This window comes from Eptatretus burgeri, chromosome 8 (assembly GCF_056783735.1).
Source record: "Eptatretus burgeri isolate ZD-2024b chromosome 8, Ebu_testis_v1, whole genome shotgun sequence".
Classification (NCBI taxonomy): domain Eukaryota; kingdom Metazoa; phylum Chordata; class Myxini; order Myxiniformes; family Myxinidae; genus Eptatretus; species Eptatretus burgeri.
Genome location: NC_140968.1, coordinates 103,758,807 through 103,773,392, shown reverse-complemented (window position 1 = coordinate 103,773,392; position 14,586 = coordinate 103,758,807). Strand labels below are relative to the sequence as shown.

General features: G+C 46.9%; 1 protein-coding gene across 1 annotated transcript in view; it reads right to left on the bottom strand.

Annotated features, from left to right (window-relative positions):
- Positions 1-14,586, bottom strand: part of COL6A1 (collagen type VI alpha 1 chain) — a 104,366-nt gene that overhangs the window by 9,793 nt on the left and 79,987 nt on the right. Inside the window, exons 33-35 of the mRNA XM_085890505.1 lie at positions 5,876-6,059; positions 4,040-4,217; positions 3,894-3,923 (exon numbers count right to left, since the gene is read on the bottom strand). Coding sequence (XP_085746631.1) covers positions 3,894-3,923; positions 4,040-4,217; positions 5,876-6,059 — 392 coding nt within the window. The remainder of the gene's footprint in view (positions 1-3,893; positions 3,924-4,039; positions 4,218-5,875; positions 6,060-14,586) is intronic.

Sequence of the window (14,586 nt, the reverse complement as noted above, 5' to 3'; positions counted from 1 at the left end):
TGCAGGAATCGATTATGTACCAATGAGGATGCCGTAAATCCTGATCATCCCACCAAGCGACCCTTTTTATCCACACCAAACCTCCACCCCCACTCAGCAACGATTTAAGCCGTGCATCCCAGATGCGCAGAGATAGCTCTTTTTGTCTTGTTCAGCGGTACGTGGCATAAAAGCGGAATGGAGCACACGAAATGGAGTACTGGGCGAGCGAGCAATCCAGGCGCCGACAAACATGAATTACCAGACACAATCATGAAGGCCAGGCCAAGAAACACTTACACGAACAGATAATCTTTCACCTCATACACAAGTTAAGCTGTTTCACACGTTCTGTCTCCCTTTCAATTGCCTGCTTTGCAAAGGAAATCGGCGAGGGAAAGTCCCGACGGACTGTTCTTTTCAAGGAGACCTCAGATACGCACATCTTTCCAGTTACCTCACCCTGCACTTCACTCATACCTCCTCAATACACACCTTAACCACCAACCAGTATTCCTCCTATTTTACCCCTCATCAACATTGGGCAGCGCAAGTTTGTCAGCTTCTCTTAGTGAGTCAAAGAGGTCGCAACCACCCTGTACTACTCTTACTCTCACTCTCACTCTCACACTCACTCCCTCTCATATCTACTGTTCCGCAAAATGATCCTGGTGGAACCTGTTTTGTTAGTTCAAGTAAAATTGTCCAAGTTAGGTAGCATCAGGTTATAGCTCTGCCCTGTGTCTCTCCGCTTAATTGTATCACCGTATGTCTTTTGCCACACCACGCCAATCTTGCATGTCCCTGCTGTACAAACATTCCTTGGAAAACAAGGCAAAAAGATGAAATTTCATAGCCCCCGGTTTCATTGATTTTGTTGTCAGGAGTTAAAGGGCCGCCAGTCTACCAGTCGGCCATCTTTGATCATATCGCAAAATAAAGTGAGGTGCACATGTATGCCATCATGTACTGTGCTTGTGCCAACGTTGAACAAAATTGGTCCGTGCTTGTCTGAGAAATGGTTGAGGAGACATTTAAGTAACAAAATGGCCACCAGTCAGCCATCTTGGATCGTATCGTGAAACAATGACGTGCATACATATCCCATCATGTGTTGTCTTTGTGCCAAGTATGAATAAAATCGGATCATACATGTCCGAGAGATAGTTGCGGACACACGCACACACATGAAAATCGAGACCAAATCCATAAGCCCCCGTTTAGAACCAAGTCCAACGTCTTCACAACGTCCAATAAACCCCTCGTCTTCACTGTGCCACATACCTTTCCTCACGCTTTATTCATGAATAAATTGCCTGTTATTGCAATTCAACAATCTCATAGCATCCTTTCCTCCATTGGTCCAGCAAGATAGTCAGGTGGGAAGTTTCACCCAAGTGATTGGATCTCCACATTAGCTGGTACGTACTTGGCAGCTGCACTCAGCTGCACCTGATTAAATAAGATAAGGCAAGTATGTAGAGGGTATGATCCCCTCTTGATACTGCCAATATACCAGAAAAGGTAACGTGCAAAGTAGTGAGACCCCTGACAGGACTGGCAGTGCCAATCAGCATTTGTGGTTCACTAGCAACCTGCTGGACCGTGGAGTTATCTATGGCTGTTGACCTCAGGACTGGGTGTTCGAGAGGAACCAGAGTGCTTCCCCTCATGGCGAACCTCGAACCCCGACCCGTAACAATATACTCCTACCACACTACCCATTTGTCTCGGTGCAGCAATGCCTTAATGGCAGAAGCATAGAAACATTTTTCGGACAGGTACCGACTCGTTTCAAGACATCCTTGAGATCAGATGCCATCCGGATTCCCTTTGAGTGACATGATGGGAACTCATGTGGTAACATATTTGGAATATGGAGGGAGCAATTAAATACTTCCCATCCTTACTGCTCTCTGAACAAATGAGAGACATTTTGGAAATAGGTTGGTGAGCGACTATTATTGTCAACACAATTGATTGAGACTGATAGTGGGTGGTATCGGGGCTGAGTAGTGGGATGGAAGGGGCCACTGCTCCGGGGTCCAGGTCCAATGAGGGGCCCGAGTTTCTCCCATATTTTTTTTTAAACAGTACAGAAAAACACCTCATCAGCTAATCCTCACTTCCTCATCGTTACATGATTGACCAGAAGGGCACTCGGTAGAGCGCATACCTCCGCCACGTAATGCCTGATCCATGACAACATATCAGGCCCAATACATTTTTGAAAAAATATCATGCGATACAGTACTATATCGTATTTGGCCCGATCTCTCAATGGTGAAAAATCACTTAAAAAAAATTCCAGTAGTCGGATCCGGATCCGGTTCTTCACCAACATCTAATCAGTTCATCCTTGTCACACATCCAACCTGCTCACAACGTTTCATCCGGATCCGTGCACAACTTTGTGACATATCCTGCACACAAACAGCCAACAGACAGAAAGGGGTGAAAACATAACCTCCTTCACCTTCGGTGGCGGATGTAGAGAGTCGTGGCTGGTAAAATATCACGTTATGCTTTGTTGGAAGTCCTACGTTCTCGTGGGGTTGGCCGGGGGGAGATTGGCTCAAGGGTCTTTCATAAACCAGCTAGTCAGGCGTGATGTTCGACGAAGGTTAGGGCAGGAATTTGTAATTTGTCCAGGGTGCCAGCAATCGCTTGCCAATTCTCCACGAAGGACACCGTGGGATCTTTAGCGTACACCAAATAATGTTGGTGATGGGATGCCCAGTTTAACATCCAACGGAGGAACAGCCCACACATTGATGAATCACCCAGTCTATAAAACACCAGGATGAGAGTTTATAGCTGGGTTGGGATTCAAACCCAGGCAATAAAAGCCAAAGCAGCTCCAAAAGTGGCCACTGACGCACGGACAGACACAAACTTCAACTTATTTAATAGATTTGTTCATACTTTATTTATTTTCGACATACTGTGAGCTCAAAAAGCTGCTGCTGTGATTTTGCTTTGTTTATGAGTTTGTTGCTGTTCTAATTTAGAATCATCATTAAAGAAAGTTATATAAAAAGTTACAAAGCAAGTGAGTGAGTTTGACTCGTTGGTCTTTTATATTGTCTTGCCTCAGGACCACAGGTCAGGTAAAGGTCTGACGAGCCCCCTTGTGATAAACCCAGACCCCAGATCCATAACAATAGATTGTAAGGTTAAAAGAGCCATTACAAAAAAGGGTGGCGATGTCCATGGTCCATTAACATTTCAGATTTTTGTCTCTCCTCCCTTAGTTATGGGCCAATTTTTTTGAAACTGACCATCGGAGCTGCTCGGATCTTTTATTTAATTAGCAGTTTGATGGTTTTCCCATCAAAATACATATTATATAGAGAATGTAATGAACATTGCGGAACACTGTTGATATCTGATGGGTGGAGTATTCATGCGGAAGCATTTCACGAGCGATAGCGAGTGACATGTGGCACAAATAGTCCGTGAGTTACCCATCTGACATCGAGTGGTACACAACGTGAGTTAGGGTGTATATTTATGTCATGATCCCTCAAATTAGATGTTTTTGGATTGAAAACAGCTCGGATCTTCAGCGCAAAACTTGCTCAATCGATGACGTCACAGTTGCAATTACATATTCTAAGATGGCAGCCGAGAGCCACGCATGCCGCGATCGGAAATGACGACAGGCATGGCCATTCTACTCTACTTATATTTATGTGGTTCCCACCCCCATTCCAGAATCCTTTGGTGATCTGTCATTTCTTTTATCATCACAAACAACAAACCAGTGCCGGTAACCTGAAACAATCCTCGTAATTATTGGCCCAGCAGTACACTCGGTCCAAAGGCAGTCAGAAACCCTTAAACGATGACTGTATATTTATTGTACACGTTCTCATACATATCATATGCAAACAACACTTTAGGGCTCTTACCGGGGCAAGTGAAGTCCGGACATTTCTTATCTGTGGAAATAAAGAGAAAAAGAAAGCATGTTGTTGTGTTTTCTGCAGTGACCGAGAGTTTGACATTGCTAGCAATGCCCCATATCACCCGAGGAGCGTACCGCAGCCCACTATACCTTTGCAGATGAAGTTTGTGAGGTTATTGAGGAGACTTTCGTCCATCAGTTTGGCGTAATCATCCGTTTTAATGGTGTAAGACAAATCGGCAGGTCGTTCTTTCTCACATGTAATTGACTGCAGTTGCTCCTCATTTGTTCCTGTGCGGAACACGTCAATGACGCCCACAGATGCCACCTGCGAAACATGATGACATGACGGTGCTTTCATTTGCTGCAAATTATTGCTTCTTTTTTATGCAGCACAGGTCGAGTATAATTTGTTGAGGGGCACAGCTGTGCCACTGATGCAGTGCACAGTGACCCCCCCCCCCAACCCCAACACATACAGTAGGTAAGAGAAAGAATTTGGAATATGTTCATGGTGCCGGCGATATATCGCTTACTTTTTGCGAAGGACACAATGGGATTTTTAACTCTAAACTGAATAGACGAGATGCCGGTTTAACGTCCATCGATGGACGACATATACAGGGCATTTCTAAAATCTCGGTACTATTTAGAACCTTTATCTTGAAAAAAAACAGGTATCCAAGATTTAAAGTCAAAAATCACCCATCACAATGCAAAGACTTTTTCTTAGGCACTTTGATTGACAATTATGTAACAGCATGGATGATCTGTTCGATGTGACCACCGTGGCATACCAGACAAGCTTTCAGCCCAACAGCAAAGTTTGGTGTCACGCTCTTGCATATCAGAGGTTAGATGCATCTTGCACACTCAATAGTTCTTTGGAGCTGATAGACCTTAAGAGGCTTGTCTTTGTAACCATTGTCCTTCACCTAGCCCCCACAGAAAGAAGTCTAGCGGGTTGAGGTCTGGGGAATAGAGAGACCAGATGTGCTCTGTCTTGAAGGAGATTGCCCTGTCGATGAACCTCTCTGCCTTGTCAGCGTCTGTGTGAGAGTGTTTCATCTGCACTTTGTAAGGATAATGTTTCATGTCCTGCCTCAGGATCCAAAAGACAGTAGTGTGGTGAAAGAACAAGCTCTTGTGAGCACCGTTGAGAGGATCTCTTTGGACTTTGAGTGACCGACTGTCTCACCACCTCAATGTTCTCTTCTGAATGCCCAACTTTCTTTCTCCCTGATTTGAGATTGGGAAGAGTTCCTGAACAGTGCCGATGACATTGTGAAGAAGACAGTTCTTATTGGGTGGGTCTTACTTTGAAATGTTTGCGATAAAACTGCTGAGTCTTGATCACAGACTTCGTGCCACTATACCATTATACTTCATTGTTGTGCTGTGTATGACATATTAACTCCGGACGAATGAAACTTGAAGACAATTTCCCAACTTCCTAGAATATAGTGTATAAATAAATAAATAATAATTACTTGAATAACGTTCAATGGAGCCATAATCCAAATAGTACCAAGACTTTTGAAACACCCTGCCCATTCATACCTCGTCCCCGAGACACCGGGATGACAGTTTGTAGTTTGGTCAGAATTTAAACCCAGGCTGGACAGATCAGAGGAGAGTGAGTGTGCATACCTCTAGGGTCTAGGCCATCTGAGAGCATATCTGTTGGGCCTGCACAGCCATGTGCAAGTGGACTTGAGTGATGAATGACTCATTTAGATTTGTCACAGCCATGACTACACAACCAATTGCACATGTAAGAATGCAAATGTCAAAGTTGAGGGAACCTTCCTCCACCGATTGATGCAGACTGCTAATAAAATGTCATAAGTCAAAAGGATATGCATTACAATAAATAATTCCTCAAGAATGTGCAAACTATTATATTCCCAGGTGAACATTGATCTCAGGATTTTAAAACTTATGCCTTTTCTTTGATAAATTTCCCTTTCAGGAAACGGCACTCACAGGCAGGTCTTTCACGTTGCAGAGGATGTTGAGTGGAACCTTATCTCTGAGGATGTCAGATCGGCCATCGGTCAGGACGATGGCAACGCGTTGACGGCCATCATCGACTAGTTTGTCGGCGGTGAACTGCAGCGCCTCACCTGTGAAGGTGCCTCCAGCAAGCCAGCGCATCTGCTTGATTGCCCTTCGGAATGGTGTTGGTGGTGGTTAGCCTTTAATCATATATATATATATATATAGATATCACTGCATCAAATTGTTTTTACTTCCCTGCTCTCAGAATGATTCAAGAAGTGTACTAAAAATCTTTCATGGTGGAGAAGTAGTGTACTACTTTTAGAACAAGAAGTGTACGAAAAAAACAAAACTCGAAATCCATTGGGCGTTGGTACGGAGCCATACTCTGTACAGAGCGTTGGTGCGGCCGAAGCAGTCTCCTGGGCTATTGGGCACAATCCTGGATGGGTCGCCACTCCGACACAGGATACTCAAATGGCTCAATCATCTCAGCAAGCTGGCACTCATTTTGCCAACCGTGGAAGGATGACAGGAAGAGTCAACCCCACCTGGTATTAATTCAACAGAAGGGTAGGATTTGAACTCAGGACCCCAGGCTCCCAAGCCCACCACCCTAACCATTAAGCCAACACCAGGAATGTATGATTCAAGCATGAAGCAATATTAAGGCCAGGGATTTGAGAGAAATTGCTTTCCACTTTTACTATACCCCTATAAAGTTTTCACCACCATGTATATTTATGGTGGAAAGAAAAGCATGCTGTGGCAAGTCGAGCAAAGTCAAAGCTATTTTCCTTGTGATGGAATATACTAGAATTGTAAGGCTTAAAAAAAAGAGCCAAGGGCAAGCCAATTTCTTTCATACTAGCAAATACCACCCGTCGCTTCACTCACGAGAATACAAAAGGAGTGGGGTGGGGAGAAGAAGAGGAGTGAGTAAGAGAGAGAGGAGGGAGGGAGACCAAGGAAGGGTGGGGAAGGGAAGAAAGAGGGGGAAGCGAGGAGAGGTGGGGCAATGGAAGGCCGCGTGAGGGGAGGGCAAGGGAAGGTCGCGTGAGGGGAGGGCAAGGGAAGGCCGCGTGAGTGGAGGGCAAGTGACTTCCGGTTCTGGGTTTGGAGCGACAGCAGGGTCTCTCTGTTGACTTTCCCAAAGTTAAGTTTCCGGTCGTTATTTGTCCTGTTTTAATTGTTTATTTTCCCACCGACATGTTACTGTGTGTTCCTAGCTCGGTTTTGTTTAAAAAAATCGTGCTATTTTGTGAGTTTTCGTCGACCTTGTCTTACCATCATTTCCTTAAGGCTGACGCATCCTTCCCCTCTTGGTGTACGATCATTTTTATTTGTATTCTCTCCCTATTTATTACCTTCAATTACTAATTTCCTCACTTTTCCAATGCCCCATCCCTCCCAACTAAACACTCTGTTTCTTGTCTCAAATTTAAAGGAAAAAAAAACAACAAAAAAACTACCTTCCTGCATATCCACGAATCCCAATCCCTCTTCTTCTTCTTCCTCCTTCTGCCGGCACACCATCTTTCGTCTACTTGAGCTGACCCACTCTCGCCATTACCTTCACAATTTCTTCCTACAACCTTCCATTCCCAAATCTTACCTATTCTTCAAAAATCCATCAAAAATTAATAATCTTCCTGCATTCTTTCTATCTATACACCTGTAACCACGTGTCTCTATCCACCCTCCTCCTGATACTTTCCATTGACGCAGCAGCTTCAATCTGCGTTTACAGTTCCAAATTCACCATACATCTCTACGATTTTACTTCAAATTCCCTTTTCTGAATGTTATGCAATCCTTATTTAAAATAAATAAATTCACTTTTGACTATACACCTCCCATAGCCACATGCTTCCCACGTAACCACGTGATCTGTTTCCACCCTCTGCGTTTACCGATCCAAATTCACCATTCACCTCATGATTTTTTTCTACAACATTTCCATTACCTAATCTGATGAAAACTCTCTCAAAAAAATTAAATTAAATAAAATGACAATACTAAAAACGATCTAATATAATGCTTCATCTTCCTCTTTCACACGTGTGGTTCTCATTACTGTATCATAATTCACGACTCTTCTTCAATTGAAACACACTGCTCTTAATTCAACCTTTCATTCATACCTTGTCGAAAAAAAATCCAACTGTTGCAGCGTTTCTTCTCTCCATGCTCTTAATTCGCCTTTACTGCATCCCTCAAGAAAGGTCTTTAATCGCATTTCTGACAAAAAAAATTTAAAACCCCAGTTTGCAATGAATGTTTGCTTTCCATCAACCATTATTTTTTTTCCAACTTCAGTGCCAACTCACCCCTCTCACCCCTCCCTCTCAAAGCAACCATCACACTCTTCTCCCTCCAAGCTTCCCTCACCTTTCTCAAAAACTACCTCCTCACCTCTCTCCCTCAATTCTCCCCAATCACTCTTCTGCAACCATTCACCCCCTTCACTTACCCTTCTCAAAGTTGCCCCCCTCTCATCCTCAAAACTGCCTCCTTCCCCTGCCCTCTCACCTCCATCTCTTCACTCCACCTCCTCAAATCCTCAACTGCCTTCTGCCCCCACTCTTGTCCCCCCTCTCCCCCAGCACCACAGAGCCTTCACTCCTCCTCATCCAGCACCCTCCCCAAACTATTCAGCAATCCCCCACACTCTTTCAACAACTCTCCTTACCTCCCCCCCCTCCTTCCTTGTCCTACCCACCCCCTACCCGCCCATCCACTGCACCCAAAGCCTTCTCCCGTCCCTCTTCATCAACAGTGTGGACCTCAAATATCCAGGACCTTCGCTCAAACCTTACAAATCTTTCCACACAGGTTGTCACTGACAAACCAGACATTTTCTTCCCTCAAGACGTGTCTGACTCCCAAGTATCTCTCCCTGGTTACTCCCTCCTCCGGTATGACAGACCTGAGCTTCATCCTGGTGGAGGAGTTGCTCTCTTCATCAGACTCTATTCCTCACTCTCCATGCAATGCTCTCACTCCGCCACACCCCCAGGAATACCTCTGGCTACAGCTTCCCCTCCACTCCCACCTCATGTTTATATGTGTACTGTACCGTCCACCGAACAGTGATGACTCCATATACACCTCACTATCCGAAAACATGGACTAATTTCTATCTTCTCATCCAAACTCTCTCTTCCTCATATGTGGTGACTTCAATTGTCATCATGCCCATTGGCTAGGTGTGGGTACCACTCTCACCTGTCATGGCACCTCAGCAAAAGCTTTCTGTGACTCAATGGGGAAATTTCCAGACCCCGATGTAAACCAATGGTACTCCATCTATTCTGGATCTGATTTTGACACATTTCCCTGACAATATCTGCTGTTCTTCCTCCGCTCGAATCGGTTCTTCCGACCACGTCCTTGTCAAAGTGGACATCTCTCTGGCTGTTATCAGAGAAGCAACTCAGCGCCGTCGAGTCTGGCATTTCACTCAAGGCGACTGGCAGGGTCTCCAAGAAGCCATCAAACTTATATACTGGTCTCCTATCGCTACTTTCTCCAACATCAACTCATGCTGGGAATTCTTTCAAAGAAACTTGCTCTCCCTCATGCACAGATTTATCCCCTCTCGTCTTCAGTTGTCCTACCCTTCCTCCTGCCCATGGTTCACTGAAGCTTGTGGCGAGGCTGTTGTCCTGAAACAACTTGCCTTTGCCTCATGGAAAGCAACCCCAACTGAGGGTAATCTCAGTTCCTTCCATAAAGCTCGGAACAAGTGTGTATCTACCCTCAGGAGAGCCAGAAAACAACATCTTTCTAATCTCAAGTCTGAACTCTCAAACATCTCTCCCTCCTCAAAATCCTGGTGGCGTCGAATCAAATCTGTTTCTGATGTATGTTCCCCCTCCATCCCCTCCCTTACCTCAAATGGCCGCACTGCTGATACCGCACGTGAAAAGGCTGAATGCCAAAACTCGGTGTTTGCATCACAATCTTGTGTCCACAACCCATCGCTTTCTGCACCGACCTTACCCAGTCGCACCCAACTGTCCCTGGACTCTGTCTCCTTTTCTCCTGACAAGGTGGAGAGCTTGCTGTCAAACCTCGACTCAGATTCTGCAACCGGTCCAGACGGCCATGTGTCCTAACAACCTGCTCCTCTGCTCTTGCTCACCCTCTCTCTATTCTATTCACCCTCTCATTTGCTCAAGGTCATCTGACATCTGATTGGAAATCAGCAAAAAATACTGCCCTGCATATAAAAGGCACAAAAACAGATCCCTGCAACTACAGACCAATCAGCCTTCTTCCAATCATCAGCAAGGTTATGGAATCCATCATCGCTTCAGACATTAAATCCTTCCTCTTCTCCAATGGCTTGATTTCCGATCATCAATTTGGTTTCAGACCAGATCACTCTACCCTGGATATTCTGCTTCTGCTCTCCCAACAATGGATGGAGGTCCTCAATGCCAGACAGGAAATCCGAGCCATATCCCTCGACATATCGCGTGCTTTTCACATGGTCCGTCACCGTGCCCTGCTCACCAAACTCTCTTCCTTTGGTATCCAAGGCCATCTCCACACATTTAGATCTGTCAGGTCAGGTTAGATCTGTGACCTGCTGCAGGTACCATGCAAACCTGTACTAACCTGTTCCATGGTCGGATTGTCGGCGACTAAACCGTCTCCCCCACCAGGTTTTCTGGGAAGGATAGTGTTTGGTTATGGACACCCAGCAGGATTAAAAACAAAACCTGTCAAAGGGCGGAGGAGCTCCTTGTGAGCCAACGGCCATCCATATCTAGTGCCCAACTGTGTCTGCGGACGTCCTCCTGCAGTTGGGTTACTTTTTTATTAGGAGGTTGGTGGCAGGATTTGCACTCCGGCCACCGTAAAACCCTTCAATCCGCAAAACACAAAAACGCAAAAACGCAAAAAAATCTGAAAACCCACTCCGTGGGAGTACCTCCTGTGCAGCTTCCCTTCACAGGGCAGCTCAGCGGATGATGGGATTGGGGCAAAGCCTTCGGGACCCCCAATCTTTGATGAAAGGAGGGAAACCATGGGGTAACATCCGTGGGTCAGATTGCGGGAGAGTGTGGCGGAGTGGTGCTGAGGTGTCGTCCACCAGACGGCGGTCTCCTTGGGTTAACCTGAGGCGGTCCCTTCGGATGGGTGCCTGGAATGTCCTATACCTAAGAGAGGATGATCACCCGTCTCTGTTATCATCTGAGCTCAAGCGTTTGGACATCGGGATTGCAGCACTCTCTGAGGTTCAGAGACCGGATTGCGGCGAGATAATGGTGGGTGGTTACACCTACTATTGGTCTGGTCACTCTAATGGTTACCATACTCAAGGAGTTGCTGCAGCTGTGTCCAATAAGCTAACCCAAATGATAATTGAGGTAACACCGGTCAACGAGCGTATTATGAGACTAAGGATTCGTCACTCCTTTGGTGTCATTTCCCTGGTCTCTGGCTGTGCTCCGACTGAGGCGAGTGACCGCACCGTGAAGGACATATTCTACGCCACGCACGAGTCTGTGGTTGATCACCACCCTTGGTGAGATACACTTCCAGTCTTGGGGGATTTCAATGCATCGACTGGAACTGATAGGGATGGTTATGAGACATGTGTTGGTCCCCATGGGTCAGGAACTATGAACCAGAATAGCACTAAGTTCCTTGACTTTGAAAGAAGTCATGGACTTAGGGTGGCTGGTTCATGGTTTCAGCGCCCAAAAGCTCATCGCTGGACTTGGTATTCCAACACAGGCGGTGTGGCAAAGGAGATTGACCATGTCCTCGTTGACGGTTGCTGGAGGATGATCCAGAACTGCAGGGTCTACCAGAGTGCTCAGTTCTTCAATACTGACCACCGGCTTGTTGTAGCAACGCTAAAGCTGCACCTTAAATCCTGGAGAATGGTACCATCCCAGCCTAGTCTGGATGTTGGCAAGCTCAAGGATGAGAGAGTTGCTGAGGGGTTTGCGAACCGGCTGAGTGGCGATCTGGGGTGTCTGGGTGCTTTGGGGGGGTCCTGAAGAGTTGTGGAGTGCCTTCAAGACCACTGTCCTTGATGTTGCCAGTGGACGTCTTGGAACTCACCGCAGGGCAAAGAAGAATTTTTTTCTCTCAAGGAACACTGGATACCATTGACCAAAGTCACAGGGCCAGGCTGAATGGCAGAGCTGAGCTGTTCAGGGAGCTGAGGCGTAAAACTGTACGTGCACTAAGGATGGACAAGGAGGCCTATGTGCGAGGAATCTGTGAGGGGTAGAGCATCACCTGTGGACAGGTAATTCTCGTCCCGCTTACAGGGGCATTCGCGCATTGCGTTCATCCAAGCCCATCCGTCGGAGCACTGCAGTTAGAGCAGAGAGTGGTAGGCTCTTGACAGAGGAGTCTGAAGTGAAGGCCCGGTGAGCCGGTTACTTTGAGCCGTTGTACCAGGCCGATCCCCCAGCTGTCGAGTTGGACGTCAAGGGTGTTACAATCCCTGTTGTTGACCCTCCAATCAACTGTGGTCCACCTTCGCTTGTGGAAACACAGGCTGCGGTGAACCGGTTGAAATGGCGTAAAGCTCCAGGGATCTGTGGCATCCATGCTGAACTTCTCAAGGCTGGTGGAAATGCTGCACTCGTGTCGTTGCATGCAGTTTTGTGCTCTGCCTGGAACACAGGCATCATCCCAACTGATTGGAAGAGGGGCCTTGTTGTCCCTCTCTGGAAAGGGGAGGGTGATCGCCAAGACTGCAACAGCTCCCGAGGGGTGACGCTGCTCTCAGTGCCGGGCAAGGTCTTTGCTCGGACAATTCTTGATAGGGTTTGCCACCATCTGCTTGAGCAGCAGCGTCCAGAGCAGTCAGGCTTTAGCCCAAAGAGGTCAACGATTGACCGACCGTATCCTTGCTCTTCGTGTCCTCACCGAACGCAGACGAGAGTTTCAGCAGGGGCTGCTTGTTGATCTCTGTAAAGCGTTCGATTCAGTGAATCAGGATGCCCTCTGGAGGATTCTTGGTCTTCGTGGGGTGCCACCAAAACTGATCGATCTGATGTCTGAACTCAACTCTGGTACTGAGAGTGCTGTGAGATGTGGTGGTACCATCTCTGACTTATTTCCATTTGTTACTGGAGTTCGTCAGGGGTATGTACTGGCCCCCACACTTTTTAGCACTTGTATGGACTGGATTTTCGGGAGGATGTTGGAGAGATCAAGCTGCGGTGCATCGTTTGGGAATGTCAAGATCTCGGACCGTGATTTCGGAGATGATGCAGTCATCTTTGCGGGGACTTTAGATATCCTTTTGGGGGCCCTCGAGGTGCTGAATGAGGAGTCAGAGCCGCTGGGATTACGGGTTTCTTGGGTCAAAACTAAGATCCAGGCTTTCAATGACATCTTGGATGCTGCTGTCCTGTCTGTGTCTGTTTTTGGTGAGGATGTTGAGGTCGTGGAGAGATTCACTTACCTTGGCAGTGATATTCATGTCTCTGCTGGCTGTGAGTCAGAGGTCAATAGACGTCTGGTTCGGGCCTGGGGAATCATGGATTCACTGGATCATGGGGCATGGTGCTGCTGGTACCTGTGCGGGAGGACGAAAGTCCGAGTCTTCAGGTCCTTGGTGCTTCCAGTCTTGCTCTACGGATGCGAGACTTGGACTCTGACCAAGGATCTGAGATGGAGACTTAATTCCTTTGGGACCAGGTCTCTTTGGAGAATCCTTGGCTATTGCTGGTTAGATTTTGTGTCCAACGAGCAGTTGCTGAGCGAGACTCGGATGAGATTTGTTACCTGCATGGTCCGTGAGCTTCAGTTACGGCTGTATGGACATGTGGCTCCTTTTCCTGACGCTGATCCTGCTCACCAGATTCTCTCAGCAAGAGAGCCTCGTGAGTGGAGGAGGCCAATGGGCCGACTACGTGCCTCGTGGTTGCAGCAGGTTGACCAGCATCTCAAGGAGATGGGGATGGGCCTGGCATCTGACTGGGGGAAGGCCAGACGGAGGCCCCTGGAGTACCGGCAGAAAGTGGACGCAGCGACGCGCTGTTCTGGTGCATGCTCCCACACCTAACCTGACCTCCACTCATGGCTCGCAGACTTCCTCTCCTGTCGCAGTCAACGTTAATATGTGTACTGTACCGTCCACCAAACAGTGATGACTCCATTTACACCTCACTATCCGAAAACATGGACCAACTTCTATCGTCTCATCCAAACTCTCTCTTCCTCATATGTGGTGACTTCAATTGTCATCATGCCAGTTGGCAAGGTGTCGGTACCTCTCTCACCTGTCATGGCACTTCAGCCAAGAAGTTATAAAAAAAACGCCCTAAATGGAGTTCTTTCATCCCCCTTTCCTGTCCAGGCTGGAGTTCCTCAAGGTCACGTTCTGGGCCCTGTTAGTTTTCTGGTTTTCATCAATGATGTCTCTGACTCTGGAAAATCTTCTTTATCTCTTTGCTGATTACTCCACCCTCTGCCGTACCATCTGTCATCCCACAGACCGGCAAGCAGGAGCTTCTTCGCTCACTGCAGATCTGGATAAAATCACAAACTGGTCCAACACGTGGAACATGTCTTTCAATCCGGACAAATCTTACACTCTCACGATGTCTCTCTGAAAGGACCGTTGGAAAAAAAACCGCAATCCACTATCTCAACAATCCTCTGGAAGAAGTCCTTTCTTTCAAGCTTCTGTGTCTCACTATCTGCCATGATCT